General features: G+C 32.9%; 1 protein-coding gene across 3 annotated transcripts in view; it reads right to left on the reverse strand.

Moving 5' to 3' along the window:
• LOC114344984 (glycerol-3-phosphate dehydrogenase [NAD(+)], cytoplasmic) overlaps positions 1–13,617 on the reverse strand; it is a 65,759-nt gene that overhangs the window by 25,760 nt on the left and 26,382 nt on the right. For all 3 annotated transcript variants that reach the window (XM_028295817.2, XM_028295802.2, XM_028295810.2), the window contains exons 4-5: positions 5,047–5,301; positions 486–823 (exon numbers count right to left, since the gene is read on the reverse strand). In XM_028295817.2, coding sequence (XP_028151618.2) covers positions 486–823; positions 5,047–5,301 — 593 coding nt within the window. The remainder of the gene's footprint in view (positions 1–485; positions 824–5,046; positions 5,302–13,617) is intronic.

Below are 13,617 nucleotides of genomic sequence, written 5' to 3' on the forward strand. Positions count from 1 at the left end.
TCCCGGTTTATCTCTCATGATCAACAAAATTAAACATGTCCAATGGTCTCCTTTTAGGGGCAAAGCTAACAGAGTGTTCCTTAATTCAACGGTTTCCTGTGGCAACTTTAGTCTGGAACCTCTAGGAAGCAAATCATCCATTTATTCGTCATTAAATGAACAGTATAGACTACCAAGTGTATGGTGGACCTAATGTGGCAGTGAAAACAAGAAGAAAAAGGGAACTTAGAAATCTAGCCCACAATCGAGGGACATGGAGAAGCTTGGAGGAGGAATATGTTCAACAGTGGACAGTAACGGCTACATGATAATAATGATGACTAGTGTTCTGTGACGTATGTCCATCGTAAAACTTTTTGAGGAGGTTTGGAAACTTGTAAAAAGGTATTTTTACAAACAACCGTAGGATAATATTTTGCTAAATGTCTTTAAAAATTTCGTAATTAGACTAGTTTAATTAAAATAATAAATTTGTCTTTACTTACTGATTTTCCATGTTTTTGCTCTTTAACATAGTGTTGACTTCTTCTGCTGTGAAAGGCCCTTGGAGTTTTTGTCCGTTCAACATCTCGTCTTCAAGTTCCTTAATAGTTTTACCCGTTTTAACGAAGGCCTCACTGACTTTTCGGTTTCTACCTCCATAACAGGTAGTGATAAGGTCGGCAACACCGCAGCTTTCGAAGAAGGTTGCCAGTTTTCCGCCAGGGTAAAATACGTCTACAAACTTAACCATTTCCATCAGACCTAGACGGATGACAGCTGCCTTTGTGTTATCTCCTAGACCGAGACCGTCCACGAAACCAGCACCACAAGCTACGATATTCTAAAAAGAAAAATGTTTACATTTTAGTTAGTTAAACGAATTCATAACATTTTTTCTATCAAAACGCACTAAAGAGATTGTTAAAATGCCTGTAACGTTATGCAAGGGCGTTCCGATAAGTACTTAGTCTACAAAAGAAGAATGAAAATTGTGGAACAGAGGCGATTTATTTTATTTTATTTATTTATTTCTCAGTCTCCTTATAGCTCAATACACCCGACCCAGCGAGGCCCGAAACTTCTTTAACCCGGCACCTGCCACGTGGCTTTGCAAGGCGCCAACTGCCACGTGGGGTGCTCATAGCACCCCTTAAAAATTTTCTGTGATCTACTTGTTTAAAAAACAAAATAATGTGTTGAGTAACACAAGAATATAAATAAACATGTTTTATTAACTTATTAGCCACTAATATGTTATAAAAGTTAAAAAATAAAATGAAAAAGGTGTTATAAGCAAATTAGCAAGTACCAAGCCATAATAAATGAAGTTAAGTAAAATATAAGTTAAGACCCAGCGAGGCCCGAAACTTCTTTAACCCGTCTAAAAAATACGTTTTTTCCACACGGGGCCAAATCTGAAGAATAAGGAGGATGGGGCTGTAGTTCGTAGCTCAATTCGACCAATTTTGCCTTGGCAATGGCGAAGATATGAGCTAGCTAAGGTGTTATGATGAAATAACACGTTTTTCGCCAAATAATGACCGTTTTTCTACATTTCGGCATCGAATCGGCCCAATATTTCCGTGACCCTTTTGTCCTTATCCAGGTAATCGATGTAGATCACACCTTGTGAATTCCCAGAAAACAGACGTCATCCCCTTTCCGACCGATAGGACAGTCTTCGCCATTTTCGGAGCACGTTAGTGGGTGAAGTCCACTGTTTCAGCTGTTCCTTGGTCTCTTGTGTTTGCCAGTAGAACCATGTTTCGTCGAAGGTGACGAAACGGCGTAGAAACTCTTAAACACAAAATGCTGAAGTGGCCTCACTGAAACGTGTTATTAGGATTGTTGTTAGAAGTGAGCAAACACGTCACAAAACGCACCGTCAGCTTTCTTATGTCCAAAATTTCAAGCAGGATATGACTCACGCGGTCTATTGAGATACCTGCTGTCTCAGCTACCTCGCGCACCTTCAGTCGGCGGTCTGCCAATACGAGATCGTGGATTTTTGTCACGTTATTCTCCGTGGTAACCGTTTTGTGGCTCATGAATAACCGACGTGCGAGCACGCTGAAACTCAAACCGATTTTGACGGTTGACATCGAATGGCAAGAGGCACCGCAGACAGCATCCAGCCCTCTTTGAGGGCAGCTCATTCCAAAAACAAGAGTCGAATCACCACTGGTAGGGGAGCCCAAGCGGGGATTTTTGCAGTTACTCGAGCGCGTCGGATTATCATATGGGGAGAAACTTTGTACCCTGTAAATGTACCCCTACCATATATTGGCTCTTAATACAGGGGAGTTCGTTAAAGGGTCCGAAAAAAAATATATCCTTAGAAAAACTCGAAATTGTCAGATTAAGATAAGGTAAGTTAAGTATTTACATGCAAAACAGTGTATATTTCAAAAATCTGACGATTTGAGCGGGGCGTAAGGAAATGGGTGGGTCACAAAGTTTCACAAAAAAAAGTGAATATTTCGCGAAATGAACATCAGATCGAAAAATTAAAAAATACGTGTTCACGATTTTTTAAAAATCTATTAGTACGTTCTTTAACGGTAAAATATTGCAAAACCTCTAATTTTTAAAGAACCGCTTGGATTGACATGAAGTTTGGCATACACATAGCTAACAAGTCAAAGAAAAAAAGTGATATTGTGCCGATATGTGCTTTTGCCCCGGGGGTGGTTTTCACCCTCTCTTGGGGGTAAAAAAATATTCGTCCAAAGTAAGTCCGGAAATGGATAAACTGACTAATTTTAAGTAACTTTTGTTCTATAGAGTTTTTTCACTAAGTCAATATTTTCGAGTTATTTGCCGGTGAATATGTTCATTTTTTTCAACAAAATAACCACGCTTTTAGACGATTTTTCGCAAATAACTCAAATAGTAAGTACTTTGTCGAAAAAACATTCTTAACAAAAATATAGCCTGTAAAAATTTTAAAAAATGGTGTATATATCACGTTTCTATACCTAGTAGAAGCAGAGTTATAGCTAATTAAAAATAGGTTCATATTCGTCAAATTCTAAATGCAATATTTTAACGTGAAATAACCAAAAATGAAGCACCTTTCGGGGAAAACTTATTACAACTTATTTAAAGTGTTTAAAAAAAGCTTCATTTTTGTTTTTTAAAAAAAAATTCTAGCATCAAAAGTAAACAAGTTACGCTCAAACTAAAGTTAGTCCCTTTTTTTTGGTAAAAAAATCGGGTAAATCACCCCCTAATTAGTATCTCAAATGAACTTAATCGTTACGACTTCACAAGTTTCTTGACTCGTGTACGTATTGTTTATATGCTCTGTAAGTTTCATCGGTTCAAAGTCCTTATTTTTGAAAGGGCTGTAGTTAAAAGGGGTTGAACGAGTCACTGATCACGAATGTATGCAAATTTAGAAACACCAAATCTTAATCAATTTTTGTCTAACAGAAAAACAAAAAAATACATGATATTCAGAAAAGCAATGCTGACTTTTTTTGTTTTTCGAGATTTTTGGTATCTCTAACAATTTTTAAGTTATTTTGAAAAAAAGCATATTTTTCAAAATTAAAATAATTAAAAAAAAATTTACTTTAAAACCAATTTTTTTCAAAAATAAGCACTTTGAATCGATGAAACTTACAGATCATATAAACACAACATAAGTAAAATAATTTGTGGAGCGGTAACGATTAATTTCATTTAAGTTGCTAATTAGGGGTGGTCTTCCCGATTTCTTTTTGCAAAAACTAAAAGGACCAGCTTTATTTTGAGCGTAACTTGCTTAAATTTAATGCTAAAAACTTTTTATAAAAACATAAATAAAGCTTTTTTTAAACACTTTAAAAAAGTTAGATTGGGTTTTCCCCAAAAAGTGCTTAATTTTTTGGATATTTCACTTCGAAATATTCTATTTGAAATTTGGTGAATATGAATCTATTTTTCATTGGCTATAGCTCTGGTTCTACGAGGTCGAGACCTAACGCGTACACCATTTTTTTTAACTTTTTTACATGGTATACTTTTGCTAAGAACATTTTTTTCGATTTTTTGAGTTATTTGCGAAAAACCGTCTAAAAATGTAGTTATTTTGTTGAAAAATGAACATATTCACTCGCAAATAACTCGAAAAGTGTTGACTTGGCGAAAAAGCTGTATAGAACAAAAGTTACTTAAAATTGGTCAGTTTATCCATTTCCGGACTTGTTTTGGACATATATTTTTTCACCCCCAAGAGGGGGTGCAAGTCACCCCCAGGGCAAAAACACACATCGGCACAATACCACTTTTTTTCTTTGACATGTAAGCTATGCGTATGCCAAATTTCATGTCAATCCAAGCGGTTCTTTAAAATTTAGAGCAAAAAACGTGAAAGAATGTACTACATATATCGAATGATACCAAACACGACCCTCACGGAGAGGGGTGGGGGTAAATTTAAAATTTTAAATATGAACCCCACGATATTTCGCGAAATGAGCATCAGATCGAAAAACTGAAAAATACACATATTCAATATTTTTGAAAAATCTATCGAATGACACCAAACACGACCCCCACGGAGGAGGGGTGGGAGCTTACTTTAAAATCTTAAATAGGAGCCCCATTTTTTATTGCATATTTGGATTCCTTTCGTAAAAATAAGTAACTTTTATTCGAGACATTTTTTCGAATTACGGATAGATGGCGCTATAATCGGAAAAAAGATTATTGGAATTGGAAAATTAAATTAAAAATGGAATGTCCCCACTTAAATGGAAAACTTTACTTGACTTATTTTAGTTTTAAGGCCTAATCTTCATAACCTAATAGGTCATCATAACGCTCGAGTAACTGCAAATTTAGCATAGACCTACTTTCCTCCCCTACTACAATGGATATTGCACTTTTTCCATTTTTCTAAAATTCGAAACTGCATATGGAACCGAGCAAACTGAGTTGCTATCTAGAGTCCAAATAAAAGCGATTTAAATAAAAAAGTTGTTTAATAAAAAAAATATAGTCATGGAGAAAAATTAAGCAAAATCAAATAGATTTAAGCTTTTCCTCTGCATTAAGAATCAATAATTTTCTGCTTACCTTAAGAGCACCGCAAACTTCAACGGTATCTTCATCGTCAACAACGACCACTCTGAAATAGTCAGTCTGAATGATATCCCTTAATAGAGGCCCAAGTGATACGTCTTTGCATCCTATCGTGGTTTCGCAGAATTTTTCGTCGGCTACTTCTCCTGCCAAATTGGCACCCATAAGGACCGAGCAAGGAATTTTCAAATGGCGTGTGATGATATGGGAAATTAGGTCTATACCGCCACCTTTTGCGCGGTCGAATCCCTGCAAAAATAAGATTTATTATTATTAATCGAAAAAAATATAGATCGCTAAAAATAGATTATTCGGGTACATCAGGTAATAACACAAGCATGAGTTATAAATGGTAAGTTTGTAGCATTTTCTTGAATTTAAAATTTTGGTTAGACCTGTACGGAGTCGCGTTATTCCTTGAGTTTTATATCGTTAACTTGCGTATGTTTAGTCTAGCTGGAAGATTGTGTATACTTATGCCTAAACTACGCACTATTTTCAAATTTCCCCTAAATTAAAAACGACTGTACGTAATTATATTCTAGTGCAATCCTTTCTTTTAAGTACCCCTTTGAAATGCCCTTCGATTACTAGCCGAAACTATAAATAGTCAAACACCCACGATTTGATTTCATTTCTGTTTGTTGTCGAAATGGCTGCAGATGTAAATTTATTGTAAATAAGTTGTTTGAGTAGTGAAAAAACCCATGCTGTGGTAAGTTCCAATTATTTTTCTAATTCATTTAAACATGCTATTAAAAGTATTTTTCTTTTCTTAAAGGGTTTTTCGTTGGGCCCGCATTTGGAAATTCCTCTCATCACCGTTTTTCTTCTGCTTACCCGAAAGCGGTTTGATTGTTGCATTCTGCTCTCTACCAGAAGGGTCTCTCTTTACTTATTCTATTCGAGATACTGAACGGTTAGTGCCCTATGTTTTTTAGTCGACTGTTCAATTGTTAAGGTAGTTAGTATTTAATGCGTCATTACCATTTTTGTATTTAGCGATAGAATTTCTTTGAATATAATGAAATAAATGCTAAATTGCTAAATGCAAGAATGCAGGGAAAAGACCTGTTAGAAGACCTAAAAAGAGATGGGAAGACGAAGTCGATGAGGATACCAGGAACTTCCTGGGAACGCTTTCATGGAAAAGAACAGCGGTAAATCGAAATGATTTGAGAAGCTTGTTGAAGGAGGCCAAGGCTCGATTTGGGCTGTAGTGCCATTGGATGGATGGATAATGAAATAAAAATAATTGTATTGGTATTATTGAGTTAAAGATCATATTTCATTTTATATTTAGTTAAGTTCAAGGAACCGAAAAGATTTTTAAAGGTTTAACAAATTGCACTTCCTTTTCACTCCATTTTTGGGTAATAATAATTATTAATTTAATTTACGTTCAGAATAATTTTATATTTTAATCAAGGACTGCAACTTGGTGAAATACTTTTTATGCAGGGTGTTAGTAAATAAGTATGAAATACTTTAAGGGATAATTCTACATGCAAAAATAATGGCAGTTTTCTCTATAAACGTATATCCGCAAATGCTTTGTTTTCGAGATACAGGGTGTTGAAATTTTTATTTCAAACTGCCAATTTTTTATTGCTCTAAGACCGGTTCAGATATGAAAATTACATTTGGTGGGTTTCAAGAGGTAGTTATTGCAAATTTTTTGGCAAGCAAATAACAATTTTATATTCATCATTGGCGCGCCTACGGGTAATAGTCTAAATTTTTTTTAAAGAAAAAAATGGTATGCCACTGAGATATTTAAAATTAAAAATTATTTTTGTATTTCACGTTTAATTGAAAAAGAACCTTTCTTGTATTTTTTTCCTATGGTGCACCGTTTTTATGCGAAAATTGTTCATTTCTTAATACATTATCAAGAATTCTCCAATATAATAATACGAAAGTAGAACAATAACAGAAAATATTACTAAAAGGATTTTAACTAGGTGTAAAGCTACACCAAATGTTCAAAATTACCTCCTTTAAAGGTGACAGAATAATTTTATATTCACCATTGGCGTCCGTACAGGTAATGGTCTGAATTTTTTAAAGAAAAAAAATAGTACGCCACTGAGAAACGTCAAATTAAAAATCATTTTTGAATTCTTCGTTCAATTTACGACAAAAAATCATTTTTGTCTTTGTCAAAAAAATAAAACATCTTAACGCTTACGTGTTATTCGAGGTAGATTCTATATGCTTAGAAACTTCTTTCCAATACTTTGTAAACGTTAAGATATTTTATTTTTTTGCATAAAAACGGCGCTTCATATGAAAAAACGACACAACGATTTTGTGTCGTAAATTGAACGAGGAATTCAAAAATGATTTTTAATTTGACAAATCTCAGTAGCGTACTATTTTTTGCTTTAAAAAATTCGGGCCATTACCCGTACGCGCGCCAATGGTGAATATAAAATTACTCTATCACCTTTAAAGGAGGTAATTTTGAACATTTGTTGTAGCCTTGCACATAGTTAGAATCTTTTTAGAAATATTTTTTGTTATTGTTCTAGTTTGGCATTATTATATTGGAGAGTTCTTGATAATGTATTACGAAATGAAAAATACGCGCGAAGATGTTTTATTTTTTTGCATAAAAACGGTGCACCATATGAAAAAAAAATGAAAGGTTCTTTATCATAAATTAAACGTGGAATATAAAAATAATTTTTAATTTGCAATATCCCAGTGGCGTACTTTTTTTTCTTTAAAAAAATTCAGACCATTACCCGTAGGCGCGCCGATGATGAATATAAAATTGTTATTTGTTTGCCAAGAAATGCGCAATAACTACCTCTTGAAACCCACCAAATTTAATTTTCATAGCTTAAAAGGTCTTAGAGTAATAAAAAAATTCGCAGATTGAAAAAAAAAATTCAACACCCCGTATCTTGGAAACGAAGCATTTGCGGACATACGTTTATAGAGCAACCTGTCATTATTTTTTCATGTAGAATTACCACTTAAAGTTTTTCATACTTATTTACTAACACCCTGTATAGTATGAAAAAAAATTACCTTCATACTATGAACATGTTCTTAACACAATAAATTTGTTGTGTAGTGAAGCATACGTGTTGTCACGAACTTCAATCAACTATACTTTGTTTTTAAACCAGGAGGAGTAATTCAAATTTACCGCGCCGTAATGCTTGTTTGTAATTGGTCCAACCTCAGGCAAATTTAATCCACTATTATGAAATATTGACACTATTGACATTTTTGTAATTGTGACACACTATTGGCATTTCATAGGTTAATTAAGTTATATCGGAGATTTTTTGTGTTTTCTGCGTTATTCCTTTAATTTTTAGATTTTTAGTCTGCTTTTATATAAAAAACAGTTGTTTTTATAACTATGTAGCGACAGCGACGTATTAGTATAATATATTTATGGATTACCGTCGAAGGCCGACATGATTAACCAAAAAAGAAGATGTATTCGGTGATTTTTATAGTGACTTTCTTGGGTGTGAATCTGTCTTTTTAGTTTACTCTTCCTGGTTTAAAAACAAAGCATACTATTTTGACAATTCCTTGAGTCGATGAAAATATGGAAACTGTATCTAAAGACACGTGTAATAAAACAAATAAAGGTATTTTTTGGAAATAATTTCCGAGAAAAATCTTCAGAGAAAGGTGAAAGATAAAAGAAGTCAAAGTAGACCTCTCAACGAAGATACCAATCACATGGTTGTAACATAGGAGCTCCAATATCAGAATGTCCAATCTCCAATCTCAAAATTTGCAAGAATGAGAAGACAGTCACGGAGGAACATCGAGAAAGATCAATTCATGAAATCAGCATGTTATTTTGAACTGAAAAGCTTTTATACAGGGTGAGTCGTGAGAAACTGTACATACTCCTACCTCGTATAGAGGCTCCTATGGGGAATAACAAATGACCATTAAAAAGTGTCTGCTCCCATTGTTTAATAATATACAGGGTGAGTTTCGCATTTTGACAGAAATTTATATTCGTCATAATTTTTGAACGGTCAGATCGATGTGTCTCTTATTTTGGTCAATCGTTACACTATTACCACCTAATCAACTGATTTATTCAAACTAGAAAAAATCAGGTCCGGCTTTAAAAAATTAGTTCGTTTGGGTCTTACCTTACGATTACTTAATTTTTTATAAAAAAATCAAATTTGACTACGAATAATAATTAAAATTTTGGTAAAGTGAACCATAAATTTAAAAAAATTTACTTTTATTGCAAAAATTAATTTTTTTTAACAAATATTTAATTTATGTTACCACCCAATAGACTGATTTATTCAAACTAGAAAAAAATCAGGCCCGGATTTCAAAGATTATTTCGTTTTGGTCTTAGAAAAAATTTCGCCCTGTATACGCTTTTTGAAAACTCTAATATGAATTTTACAAATTAGACAAATAGGAAATTAAAATGGCATATTTATTTTTTCCCCACACGATTACTTAATTTTTTATTAAAAAATCAAATTTGTCAAAATCTGAATTTTAACCTAAAAATGAAAAAAAAAAGGTGAAATCACGGTTTAACTCGCTACAACGTTCCATTTTAAATTTTTTTTTGAAATTTTAACAGCACATCCCTCTTACCATTGTGAAGACTATGACAATTGTTGTAGACTTTCAGTCTTCTTCTCGTAAAAGTTATGAATTTTTAAAAATAAAAGGTGCAGATTCGTGAATTGCAAAGTTAAATCGCAAAAATTAAGTGAAAAAATTTAAAATTTATCTATTTGATCACGTCTATGTTAAACTATAGAGTCCAAAGAAAAGTGTTATGGGGAGTTTTAGATCTAGTCGTGTTATAGGAAAAAAAAATGGTGAAACTTTTAATTTTAAGAAAAACGTTTAATTTTTTTTATTTTTATGGTAAAATTGCGATTTTGACAAATTTGATTTTTTAATAAAAAATTAAGTAATCGTGTGGGAAAAAAATAAATATGCCATTTTAATTGCCTATTTGTCTAATTTGTAAAATGTATATTAGAGTTTTCAAAAAGCGTATACAAGGTGAAATTTTTTCTAAGACTCAAACGAACTAAGTTTTTAAAGCCGGACCTGATTTTTTTCTAGTTTGAATAAATTAGTTGATTGTGTGGAAACATAAATCAAATATTTGTTTAAAAAAAATAATTTTTGTAATAAAAGTTAATTTTTTTTTAAATCTATGGTTCACTTTACCAAATTTTTAATTCATAGTCAAATTTGATTTTTTTATAAAAAATTAAGTAATCGTGTGGGGAAAAAATAAATATGTCATTTTAATTGCCTATTTGTCTAATTTGTAAAATTAATATTAGTGTTTTCAAAAAACATATACAGGGTGAAATTTTTTCTAAGGCTCAAACGAACTAATTTTTTAAAGCCGGACCTGATTTTTTTCTAGTTTGAATAAATCAGTTGATTAGGTGGTAATAGTGTAACGATTGACCAAAATAAGAGATACATCGATCTGACCGTTCAAAAATTATGGCGAATATAAATTTCTGTCAAAATGCGAAACTCGCCCTGTAAATTATTAAAAAATGGGAGCAGACACTTTTTAATGGTCATTTGTTATTCCCCATAAGGGCCTCTATACGAGGTAGGCGTACGTACAGTTCCTCATGACTCACCCTGTATTTACATTCGAACTTATTATTTGTCTTCTCCAATTTTAGTTCAATTTATTAACCGCTCTGATTATATCCCACTGTTACATACTTTTGTGGAATTACAGACTAAAGGAGGTAATAGCTTCCTGGCAAAGTTATGAAATAATCAGCTCCGTATTAGAATTTATGCATGAAGGAGCTAACTTAGGGTATGTTAAAATTTCATTACATAAAGTAGAGAAACGTGTAGCTAAGGTCAGCGCAGCGGTGTTCCTTAATACCTAGTATTTATGATGTAACAGATTAGCGCGTACTTTTAGTGTTTTTTACATTTGCCAGAACCCCATATTAACTTGTATAGATACTGAATATATATTGTAGATAATATGTAGATTAATAAATGTAAGAAATACGAAGAAATAAGATATTTTTTCAAAATGCTAACGAACTTCACTTTTAATTAATACACATACAATTAAACGATATATTAGTTACAAAACGCGAAAAATATATTAAAGAAGTTTATCTCATAAAGAAATCAAAAAATGTATGATTAATCAAATCTTTCCCTCGAACGGGGGAAAATGGAAAACATCGATTTACCAAGAATCGGTACATTGTAGAAAAAAATGTTTCAAACAAGAAATGTAGCTGAGATAATTATGAATAAAAATGTTTATAGCCGGTTCGCTAAACTCAGACACAACTGGCTAGTGACTTTAGTAAGTAATTTTGCCAATTGGGTAAAATTGGCAAAAAAAATAATTACTAAATAGTTAGTAATTTTTATCAATTTTGGCAAAATTGGCCAAAAACAAAGAAATTACCTACTAAAATCACTGGCCAGTTGTGTCTGAGTTTAGCGAACCGACCTATTAGTACATTCTTTCACGGTCTTTGCTGTATATTTTAAAGAACCGCTTGGATTGACATGAAATTTGGCATACGCATAGCTTACATGTCAAAAAAAGTGATATTGTGCCGATGTGTGCTTTTGCCCTGGGGGTGAAAAAATATATGTCCAAAATAAGTCCGGAAATGGATAAACTGACTAATTTTAAGTACCTTTTGTTCTATAGAGCTTTTTCGCCAAGTCAACACTTTTCGAGCTATTTGCTACTGAATATGTTCATTTTTTAACAAAATAACTACATTTTTAGACGGTTTTTCGCAAATAACTCAAAAAGTAAGTATTTTGTCGAAAAAACCTTCTTATCAAAAATATAGCATGTAAAAAAGTAAAAAAAAATGGTGTACGCCTTAGGTCTCTGGACCTCGTAGAACAAAAGGTATATAGCCAATGAAAAATAGATTCATATTCACCAAATTTCAAACAGAATATTTCGAAGTGAAATATCCAAAAATTAAGCACTTTTTGGAGAAACCCCATTATAACTTTTTTAAAGTAAAATAAAAATTTTATTTTTAATTCAGTTGCAATGCGAAGGCAAAACAATCTTACTTTTCAATTAGAATACGGAGCGCAGTCCAGTCCCTTGAATCGCGATTTTCGGCTCTTATTGGAGCCTCATCGGAAAGAACGTAGGCTTGTTCTCCATACCCAATTGATCCGTACTGAGAGGTTCTCCCACCCATTGCAACTGAAGTGAAAATATTAGGTGACTAGCGTCATCTGGCAATTAAAAGATGAAGTTTTCGATCCTAATAGCATTATTAATAATATTTAGAAAATATTAAAATATTACTAAAAGATTTTTAAATCGAAAACTTATTGGTCCATTTCCTTGGTAACACCTCCAAGGCTTCTAAAATTTGCAAGCCAAATGGATGCTGAAGCGAAGAAGACAAGAGGGAATTCAAAAAATTTACAATTCACGACCCCGTCTGTTCAGCTGGTAAATTCCAACAGAAAATGGACCTAGTTACTCGAAGGAGTAAAGACCAATATAAAAATAAAATAAAAATTTTATTTTTAATTCAGTTGCAATGCGAAGGCAAAACAATCTTACTTTTCAATTAGAATACGGAGCGCAGTCCAGTCCCTTGAATCGCGATTTTCGGCTCTTATTGGAGCCTCATCGGAAAGAACGTAGGCTTGTTCTCCATACCCAATTGATCCGTACTGAGAGGTTCTCCCACCCATTGCAACTGAAGTGAAAATATTAGGTGACTAGCGTCATCTGGCAATTAAAAGATGAAGTTTTCGATCCTAATAGCATTATTAATAATATTTAGAAAATATTAAAATATTACTAAAAGATTTTTAAATCGAAAACTTATTGGTCCATTTCCTTGGTAACACCTCCAAGGCTTCTAAAATTTGCAAGCCAAATGGATGCTGAAGCGAAGAAGACAAGAGGGAATTCAAAAAATTTACAATTCACGACCCCGTCTGTTCAGCTGGTAAATTCCAACAGAAAATGGACCTAGTTACTCGAAGGAGTAAAGACCAATATAAAAATAAAATAAAAATTTTATTTTTAATTCAGTTGCAATGCGAAGGCAAAACAATCTTACTTTTCAATTAGAATACGGAGCGCAGTCCAGTCCCTTGAATCGCGATTTTCGGCTCTTATTGGAGCCTCATCGGAAAGAACGTAGGCTTGTTCTCCATACCCCAATTGATCCGTACTGAGAGGTTCTCCCACCCATTGCAACTGAAGTGAAAATATTAGGTGACTAGCGTCATCTGGCAATTAAAAGATGAAGTTTTCGATCCTAATAGCATTATTAATAATATTTAGAAAATATTAAAATATCATCATCTTTTTCATCTTTTTTAAAGTGTTTAAAAAAGCTTTCTTTCTATTTTTATAAAAAGTTTCTAGCATTAAATTTAAGCAAGTTACATTCAAAATAAAGTTGGTCCCTTTTGTTTTGGCAAAAAAAATCTGGAAGACCACCCTCTAATCGTTACCGCTCCACAAATTATTTAACTTATGTTGTGTTTATATGATCTGTGAGTTTCATCGATTCAAAGTGCTTATTT

This window comes from Diabrotica virgifera, chromosome 3 (genome assembly GCF_917563875.1).
Source record: "Diabrotica virgifera virgifera chromosome 3, PGI_DIABVI_V3a".
Taxonomy (NCBI): Eukaryota; Metazoa; Arthropoda; class Insecta; order Coleoptera; family Chrysomelidae; genus Diabrotica; species Diabrotica virgifera.